At 32.4% G+C, this 10,574-nt stretch overlaps 1 protein-coding gene across 7 annotated transcripts in view; it reads right to left on the minus strand.

Annotated features, from left to right (window-relative positions):
* ERGIC2 (ERGIC and golgi 2) overlaps nucleotides 1–10,574 on the minus strand; it is a 62,034-nt gene that overhangs the window by 22,315 nt on the left and 29,145 nt on the right. For all 7 annotated transcript variants that reach the window (XM_037735529.1, XM_017520376.2, XM_017520378.1 and 4 more), the window contains 5 exons: nucleotides 9,669–9,811; nucleotides 7,913–8,021; nucleotides 5,768–5,814; nucleotides 4,418–4,488; nucleotides 78–118 (listed from right to left, as the gene is read on the minus strand). In XM_037735529.1, the coding sequence (XP_037591457.1) occupies nucleotides 78–118; nucleotides 4,418–4,488; nucleotides 5,768–5,814; nucleotides 7,913–8,021; nucleotides 9,669–9,774 (374 nt within the window). In that variant the 5' untranslated portion in view covers nucleotides 9,775–9,811. The remainder of the gene's footprint in view (nucleotides 1–77; nucleotides 119–4,417; nucleotides 4,489–5,767; nucleotides 5,815–7,912; nucleotides 8,022–9,668; nucleotides 9,812–10,574) is intronic.

Here is a 10,574-nt window from a genome sequence, read left to right on the forward strand (position 1 = left end):
TTAATCTATAAATAGTTTACAATAGACAAAATATGATTTAGATCTCTATGGACCACAATACTTGGTTCTTTTATTACCTCTGCCATTCTTTCTGCTGTGGTGAAAGATCAAATACTGTCTGAAATGAAAGAAAACATAATCACTAGCATTGCCAAATTCTCTTGGCTTTTACATCACAATTTAAACATTTTTTCTTTGAGCAAGAAACAAACATAATGTTAAAAACAAGTATTCACGGTTTACATTCATCTTCTATAAGTCAAATATTAATGTGACAACTTTACTCAAAAATAGCATAAAGAAATTTTATGAATCGCAAATATTCTCCTGTTAAAGTTAACATTTATAGGAATACATGCAAGTTGACAATTTATCATATGTACAAAATTGTATCTTAGGACTTAAAATCATTTAAATGATGCTAGCATGAAATTCACAAGTATTGGAGAAGAAAATGACATACAGAGTTATATTCAAGCATCCAAAGCCCATATTCTTGCTGGTAAAATACCATAACAGAATCAACAATTTTTGAAATGAGTTAAAAAATAGCACTGTAATTCCTAAACGTGTTAATCAACAAAGAAGCACTTAAGAAATTTTATCTAGGCATGATCCTCATCAATTCAAAGTCAGACTTCACTGCTTCTAAGAGTCAAAGAAAAATATGCAAACTCCTTATAATAGTTACATCCACAATTTATGCAACAAAAAAAATCCACTTTTCAGCCAATAGCGTTGGCTCACGCCTATAATTCTGGCACTTTGGGATGCCAAGACAGGTGAATTGCCTGAGATAAGGCGTTTGAGACCAGCCTGGGCAACATGGTGAAACTCTGTCTCTACTAAACTGCAAAAAATTAGCCAGGTGTGGTGGTGGGCACCTGTAATCCCAGCTACCCAGGAGGCTGAGGCACGAGAATTGCTTGAACTTGGGAGGCAGAGGTTGCAGTGAGACATTATCTTGCCAATGCCCTCAGCCTAGGCAACAAAGTGAAACTCTGTCTTAAAAAAANAAAAAAAAAAAAAAAAAAAAAAAAAAAAAAAAAAAAAAAAAAAAAAAAAAAAAAAAAATCCACTTTTCTAGTCCTAGTTCACAGCTCTACTTCTGCGACTTTAATATTTTAATTACATCAATCTAGAACCTACCTCTCATGTAACTGTGAGCCTCATGTTCAAGTTTTATACCACCATATGCTCCAAGCTAAATTGTCCCAATCTTTCTGATGCTTCCTTTGATTACAGCTCCTGATGAATTTGTCTAAAGCATGCTACTAAACCTTTTTCCCATGACAGCACATAAAGAAAATGCTAAAATCTATAAAACACACCACGGCAAACCAATAAAGCTGTACAGTTACTCTCCAGCTAATGTATAAATAAAATGATTGACAGTGGGGACTATATGATTTTTCCTCTGAATTCCTCAACCTGCTCTGTACAGTGTTTACTCATCACAAGGGTATAAAGAAGCTACTTTGCTAGGCACTATGCTAACTCATGATCTCATTTAACCTTCCTAACAACCTCATGAATTTGTGATTACTCTTCCTCTTTTGCACATGAGGAAACAGGAGCTCAAAAAGTTACAACTTTTTTCCAGAATCACAGATAGTAAGACTCAGTATACAAACTTAGCTCTATCAGATTACTTTCCCACCTTTTAAAAATTCTTTTTTTTTTTTAAATAAATAGTAACTAAATGTAACAGAAAATAGCAAAATAGTAACTATCATAGCATATATACAGATCATGGTTTGGAAACTAGTACAGTTATTAGGGCTAGGTTTTTAATATTCAGAGTGCATATTAAAATAATGAGCAAAATTTTTTTAAAGTTAAAATTATATTTTAAATAATTTTATATTAAACATAATTCTTAACCACGTTTATATAAATTAGGAAGGAACAGCTTCCTAAAAGCACTGTTATTACTGATGAGAAGTATACAACTAAATATTTTGAAGTTCTTAATTTTCTCATTAAGACATGACTTTTAATTATAACAATTTAAATTAAATGTTCTTGCTCCATAAATGACTGGAAGAGATGGCAAAAACTGTTTACAATGAAAACAGTCAATCATATTGTCCCAACTGTATAATTCTAACATATCATTATTGCCTAAAACCTGCAAAGCATTTTGCAGTACATTTTGAGAACTACAAAGGTGAAAGAATAAAACTAATTATTCTCAGGAGCTTAAAATCCAGATAAGAGATGTAGGGGGGGGAAAAAAAAAAAGAAAAGATAAAAACAGGCATCTCATAAGTGTGGGGAAAAAAAGAGAATGAGCACAACAGAATATGGAGAGAATGCTAGAGAAACAGTGTAAATGAATTTTAGGAAATACATTCAAGATTATAATATATAAACACCAAATTCTCAGTGTCCAAACGAAACATAAAAATGGGAATGCAATCTTTATTACCATCTTAAATCTTTTAAAATTAACATTCATATTTTGGAAACTTTTATGAATTTATACAAGACCACATACAAACAAAACCAATTTGAGAAAGAGCCTAAAACAAGTTTATGTTTCATAGGATAGATAAACCCACGTGAAAGGGATTTTCCCCAGTTTGGAGCAATAGCGGAAATGGGTAATAAAAAATAATAGCAGAAAGATACAAACAGTCATGCTGGAATCCATAAAACATGCCTACAAATTTTTGCTGTAAAAGTAATCTCAAAAAGTCCCTCCTCAACAGAATGGAGAATCCAGAAACAAAGCTGCACACCTACACCCATTTGGTCTTTGACAAAATCAGCAAAAAAAAGCATTGGGGAAAGGATTATCTTTTCAATAAATGGTGCTGGAAGAGCTGGTTAGCCATATGCAGAAGAATGAAACTTGGCCCAAATCTGTCACCATATACAAAAATTAAGTCAAGATGGGAAAAGATTTAAATGGCCTTAAACTATGAGAATCCTAGAAGAAAATCTGGGAAACACCATTGTAGGCATCAGCCTTGGGAAAAAAATTATGACTATGTCCCCACAAGCAATTGTAACAAAAACAAAAACTGAAAAGTCAGAGCTAATTAAACTAAAGAGCTTCTGCATAGAAAAGAAAAACAAAAACTACCAACAGAGTGAACAGACAACCTACAGAATGGGAGAAAATATTCACAAGCTATGCATCTGATAAAGGTGTAATATCCAGAATCGATAAGGAACTTAACTGAAAAGCAGAGAACAACCCCATTAAAAAGTGGGCAAAGGGCATGAACACATACTTCTCAGAAGACATACAAGTGGCCAATAAACATGAAGAGATGCTCCATATCACTAATCATAAGAGAAATACAAATCAAAACCACAATGAGATGCCACCTCACGCCAGTCAGAACAGCTATTACTAACAAGTCTCGAAAAAAAAAAAAAAAAAAAAAAAAAAAAACTAGATGCCAGAGAGGCTGAGGAGAAAAGGGAACACTAATATGCTGCTGGTAAAAAGGTAAATTAGTTCAGCCACTGTGGAGGCAGTTTGGCGAGTTCTCAAAGAACTTAGATTATTATTCAACTCAGCAATCCTATTACTGGGTATATACTCAAAGGTATATATTGTGAATATACTATTCACAATAGCGAATACATGGAATCAACCTAGGTACCCATCAACGGTAAATGGGATAAAGAAAATGTGGTATACATTCACCAGGGAATACTATGTAGCCATAAAAAAAAAAACAAAACTGCTGTCCTTTGCAGCAATATGAATGCAGCTGGAGGCAATAATCCTAAGCAAATTAATGGCAGGACAGAAAACCATATACCATATGTTCTCATTTATAAGTGGGAGCTAAATGTTGGATACTCACAGACATAAAGATGGCAACAACAGAAAGTGGGGACTATTAGAGAGGGGAGAGAGGGAGAAGGGAAAGGGATGAAAAACTATTGGTTATTATGCCCCGTACCTGGGTGATGGGATCAATCAACCCAAAACCTCAGCATTATACAATATACCCAGCTAACAAACCTGCACATGTACCACATGAATCTAAAATAAAAGTTGAAAAAAACAGTACCTCTTCAAAATGGTAAACAAAAATAAAGAATGGCACAAAATAAAAGAAAGAAAACAAAGGATGAATAATTATTCTTAAAATAGTATAAAACCTAATGCAAATATTAAAGTATCTAATAATAATCACTTAGATCAAAATTACCAGATAATAGTAATATATCCAAAATGTTAATAATGGTCACCTCAAGATTTTGGTATATAACATAACTTTTCTGTTTTTCCCCCGAATTTATTACAAAGAATATGAATTACTTTTGAAATAAGATAATTATATGGAAAACTATTTCAGACAAAACTAAAAACAAATAGATATCAAAACTGTCTTCAAGAGTGCAATTCCTCAACCCATGTATTTCAAAGAACCATGTGAATCAAACTTACTGGTTCATAAACTAGACCATCTGCAGATGCAACCATTGTTTCTGCTAAATCCAATACATCTGCTCCAACATCTGCATACAAAAAAGATTTAGAAGTTTTACATTCTACGGTCGGAGGCAAACCATCCCCAATATAAAATAAATTAAGAAAACTAACAGAAAACTCACCAATTGGGAAGAAAAAACAACAACAAAAAAAATTCACCAAGTATGTGAAACTACTTCCTATACTGCTCATTTGTTAAAAAGCTAAAATAGCAGTTTTATATAGCTTTGTTGGAGACTATTCCAAAATGCAATGTTTTTTTCTACTTCTTGCTAAGTAAAAAAGAAAATTCAAGATCTCATTTAAAAAGGATAAGCTTTACTGAATTGAAGAGCTTTGCAAATATCAGCAAGAACCTAATCACAAGTACTAAGTGGCCGCTGAACAAAATATTAAATGCAAGAAAGATTTTTAGAGATTAAAAGAAATCTTAAAGCTACGAATCAACAAATAAAAAATTTTACTTGGAAAACTCTAAAATTAAACAGTATTCAAACATCCAAAATAAGGCAGAACGTCATATATTCAGAATTACCACTAACTCCAAGTTTAGATATAAAGTACTTTTTTAATCTCTTAAAACCACTAACATAAGGAAAAATATGTTGAAAAGAAAAAGAGATTCAAGGTTGTTCTGAGATGGAGTATCATTGAAACTAATCTCTAACTGCGCAAAATTATTTCACACTCTTAAAATGTTAAAAATTTTCTCTTGAGTTCTTGGTCTATAATTTTTAAGCAGTAACATAAAATATTTTTCATGTAAAAGCATCCTTATTTCTGAAAACAGTATTGATTCAAACATTCACTATCTGGCATATTAGCATTTTTCTGATTCTAGTATAACCAAGTGAGGCCACTGAAGGAAAAAAAAAGGGGGGGTAACCTATCATTATTAACTTAAAAGAACTAGATCTGTATTTTTAAACGCAAGAGTAAACATAAAGGGTGGTAAACTGAAACAGTACACAAGGGTATGCTTGTGAAACATGGGTATAAAGGCTAGTACTCCAAACACGAAAGACAGAAAGTTTGTATATAAACTAGAATGCTGATTCACAAATATTTCCTCCAACTTTCTTTTAATTACATAATGTAAAAGTTAAGTCTCTTCTCTTTATAGGAAATAAAGAATATAAGCTGAGGAGTATAACAATTTGCATTATTAAATAATACCACAGTAACATTTAAAAATATTATAAAGGAAAAGTAAAGTTAAAATACAACCAGTAGTTTTTATTTTTGATTGGCAATTGTTTGAACCGTAAGTTACATGGGGATTTAGCAAGCCGAAGGTGTACTTACATTGACACTTCATGGCAACAGTAATATCTATATTGATTCTCAATTTGCTGAAAGAAAAAATATTAAACATTAGTATCTACCAATTAATCAGCAAAACATGAGAAATATAAATAAACTGATCTATTAAAAACTTGGATTTTAAGCAGAATAAATTATGTTGATTAAAATTTGAATTGCATTTCTCATGGCCAAAACAAAGGCACAAAGTATTATTCCAAAAGCCTTTCTGACTTCACAGGTTTTCAACATAGTATCCTTTAATGGCAACTCTATAATCAATAACTCTAAGCAACTCAGAAAAGAATCTTAACTTCTAAACTTCTATTTACATAAACTTTTGATAGAATGTTCCTTTAAGAGTGTAAAATTCTCAAAATCAAGAATTAGAAATTGTCTTTCTTCTCTGTTTATCAAATACCATATATCAAACATTATGCTAGATGTTCTACAAATATTATCTTCTTTACTCTATATAACGGACCTGTTAAGTGGATGGCTTCACAGATTCTCAAGTAAACCACTGGTGTTCAGGGTAAATGCCTGGCTTAAGATCACTTCACCATTAAAGTGCCATACTGGATACTAGGTCTATGTAACTCAGATAAATGCAACCAAACTACCAGAAGTAAATCATCTGATGCTTAACATTTTTCATGGCCTTTCATTTTCAAATAATTAGATCAAATCAATTTTCAAATACCGGAACTAAGCATTGTGAATAGTAGTCTGGCTACAATCAAATTCTGTCCTGTGCTTTCTATCAAATCTTTTTTTCTGTGTAATAATTTTCATCTGATTTAAATAGGAATTACAGATTTTTAGAACTTCATAAAATTCTTTTTTTTTTTAAGACTGAGTTTCGCTCTTGTTGCCAAGGCTGGAATGAAATGGTATGATCTCAGCTCACGGCAACCTCTGCTTCCTGGATTCAAGCAATTCTCCTGCCTCAGCCTTTGGAGTAGCTGGGATTACAGGTGTGCACCACTACGCCTGGCAAATTTTGTATTTTTAGTGGAGATGGGGTTTCTCCATGTTAGTCAGGCTGGTCTTGAACTCCCAACCTCAAGAGATCTGCCTGCCTTGGCCACCCAAAGAGCTGGGATTACAGGTGTGAGCCATTGTGCCCAGCCAAGTCTAAAAGTCATCTAAAGTTCAAACCGTGCTCCAAATAACTCAAGGATTTAGGCTCGGGAGATACGAACCACGAGTAGGCCAAGTAGACAAGCTTCTACATATCCTCACCATGCTAATGTGGTAAACTATGTAATACATAAGACTTCATCTAGGAAAAAAATGAAGTATTGCACTGGTGCTGAAAACAATAACAAACTCTTTGAAAACCAATGCTATCTTGAATAATACATTACAGATAAAGAAACTGAAGTCCAAAAGAAGTCAGTGGTGTGACCTGCTCACGGTTACACAGCAATTTACAAGTGTTGACTAATCTAATTCTCATAAGCCTCATGAGGAAGATACTATAATTGCCATCTATAATTTATAGAAAAGGAAACTGAAGCATATCTAAACTGAGGCATAGATTTAGTAACTTCCTTAAAATCATGCAAATAGCAGAACCTGGATTGTAACTGAAAACTAAATGTGTCTTCCTATTTGGTGCAATCTTAATATTATAAACCTATTGTCTTTAGTCCATTGAAAAAATCCAAATAATACAAATGAATAGATGTAAAGTGCATAATTAAGGTACTATATTTTCAGAAGTTTAAAAGTAATCTTATTTACATAAATATTTAGCTTAGGTATAACTTACAGATATGAAGTCATAAAGGTATGCAATGTACCTTTAGACAATTTATTTTCCAGCTCACACAGATCACTTAGGTATTTCAACCAGTTTCAAATATTAAACAATTTCCACAATATACATATCTGAGGAAAAATATTCCCCTAACCTTTTGAAATGAAGCCATGCTAAAGCAAAGACCCTTGGTTTTGGAATTCAACCACTATTTAAATGATTCTAAAAGGTTTCACTTAATGCATGCAATTAATGAGAATTTTTCAGGACTATTTCTTCAGAGCTAAAACAAACCAAATCTAGAAGGTTAGACTTTTTAAAACACAGGCTCTTTTTGAAACAATTTGAATCTAAAGGCATTTCAAGAAGAAAAAAATGATTACCTAGAAAAATCCTTGTCTACTTCATATTCATACTTCATCCATGTATCTTGATATACTGAGAATTCCATTATGGTTAATAAAGCCATAGTGGTAAATGCTATTAGAGAAACTGAGAAATCCAACAACAAAAGAAAAACAGAATTAAAACAATAAAAAAAAACAAAGAACAGTAAACTATTTTAAGTGAGATTAAATTTTCAAAACAAAAGGCCTAATAATGTGATTTCCATTTGAATAAACATTACAGAAAGTTTTTATTCAAAATGTTTATTGGATTTTTTTCTCTAATACACCTCAAAAGATTTAATATATATAAATACAAACATAAACATTTGCACTACTAAGAAAGCATTTTATTTCTCCAATTTTAAGGGCATGTCTCACTAAATAGATTTGACAAAATTTGTATTTTCTTATATATAACAGTGTCACAGATAGGATAAAAGATGAAACTAAGCATGCCTTATAGTAAAAATTTGAAAACAGTTGCTTCATTATTAAAAATACATCCATGTCTATAGCCCAATTTAAAACAAACAAAAAGCTAGCCTAATTTCTTAGATCCTGAGAAACCACAATAATCTGTGTGCCAGAAACTCAAATAACATCTCTAAGTATGTGTGCCAGAAACTCAAATAACATCTCTAAATATGTGTGCCAGAAACCCAAATAACATCTCTAAGTATCTAACAAAACTCTCTTCCACTGTGCAATCTCCTAAATATATCACCTCATTTACAAAACTGAGTAAAAGATCTGACCAAAAGGAAAACTATTATGTACTACAGCAAAGTACTTGAAATAGATTTTGCAAGAAGAACTTGCACTATTTTCATTAACAAAACTTAATCATAAGTAATTAGAAATAGTGAGCAACTTAGCCATTATACAAAATAAAATGTCAATCTCATGTGAAATACATTATTTTATTAGTTCTTCATGGGGAAAGAAATTATACTGATTATTGTTATAGTAACATATTTTTCTTATATATTTCATTATTTATTTTACTTAACAAATACTTTACCTGTACCAGGCACTGGTCTAAGCATTTTATGAAAATATTAATAATATAGTAACCCCTAGGAGGCAAATACTAGTATCATCCCTATTTTATGGAAGAAACTAAGACAGATATTTGAGTAACTTCCTCAAGATCATATATTTAGGAAGAGGCAGAAAGCAGTAACATTGGTTTAATTTATTAATTTTTTTTTGTTTTTCATTTGTTTTTGTTTTTTTAGATGGCTTCTCACTCTGTCACCCAGTTTGGAGTGCAGTAGCGCAATCTCAGCTCCCTGCAACTTCTACCTCCCTGGTTCAAGCAATTCCCCTGCCTTAGCCTCCTGAGTAGCTGGGATTACAGGCACATGCCACCACACCCAGCTAATTTTTTTGTCTTTTTAGTAGAGATGGGGTTTCATCATGTTAGCCCAACTGGTCTCAAACTCTTGACCTCAGGCAATCTGCCCGACTCAGCCTCCCAAAGTGCTGGAATTACAAGCATGAGCCACCATCCCAGCCAATTTATTAATGTTTTAATAAACACAGCTAAAGGCACAGATAGTACTGAGTTGGATGCTATAGAGAATATTAATGAGAATAAAACGAGAGCCAAAGGAGTGACACGAAGACAGATAAGTTACAAAGTTACTGCAGAATTCATTGATAATTCTTCTTCGTGGCTAAATTTCTGTATGTTGTTGACTGGATCACTTAGGAGTTGTACTAACTTTTAACATGAACTGCTACTCACCTGTACCTCCACTAGCTGATGTCTCTACATAGCTCTCAGGAACCTTTGGAAAGGCATCCAACTCTTTTACCAAACTTAAAGTTTTTTTCCGATTCAGTCGCCTCATCTTCAGGAAAACCTTCCTCTTCCTTCATATAGTCATGCTAAGGAACGAATAATGAATAAATGAATCCTTTAAAGAGATAAAAAGGTTTCTTTAAATTTAGGATAACTGACAAATGTCCTTGAAACAACTTAGCATTCTCATCCCTGCTTAGGAAAAAAAAAAAAATAGTATTTATCCACACATTTATCCTTTCCCCATTCATGCCCTGACAAAAACTACTAATGAAAGGTAATTTAAATACAAAAACACATTAAATAGCAAGAAAAAAGTGAAAGTAATTCAATCACATTAATAATGTCTAAATATACAAACTGAGATAATTTTTCTATTAAATTGAAAACTATATAAAAATAACACATTTCCAATAATGAATGACAGTTAAGTAAAATGGCCTGCTCATACATTACTAACAAGAACATAGGCTGGGCGGGAGGCTGAGGCAGGAGAATCACTTGAACCCAGGAGGCAGAGGTTGTAGTAGGCTGAGATAGCACCACTACACTCCAGCCTGGGTGACAGAGCAAGACTCCATCTCAAAAAATAATAATAAATACTACTCATAATAATAAGAATAGGAATATAAATATTTACCACTCCTCTTTTGACTAAGTAAATGCCCATTTAGGAATGTATCTTATTACAATAATCTGGGGTTTGAAACAAAATTTGATTATGAGAATATTTCTCATAGTGTTGTTATTTTTAAATACTGAAGACAGAAACAAACCCATGGTATCCAATGTACAAATTATGGTGAATAAATGCATCTTATCTTTATATAACCATTGAAAATCTTTTTT

This window comes from Cebus imitator, unplaced genomic scaffold (genome assembly GCF_001604975.1).
Source record: "Cebus imitator isolate Cc_AM_T3 unplaced genomic scaffold, Cebus_imitator-1.0 Scaffold827, whole genome shotgun sequence".
Taxonomy (NCBI): domain Eukaryota; kingdom Metazoa; phylum Chordata; class Mammalia; order Primates; family Cebidae; genus Cebus; species Cebus imitator.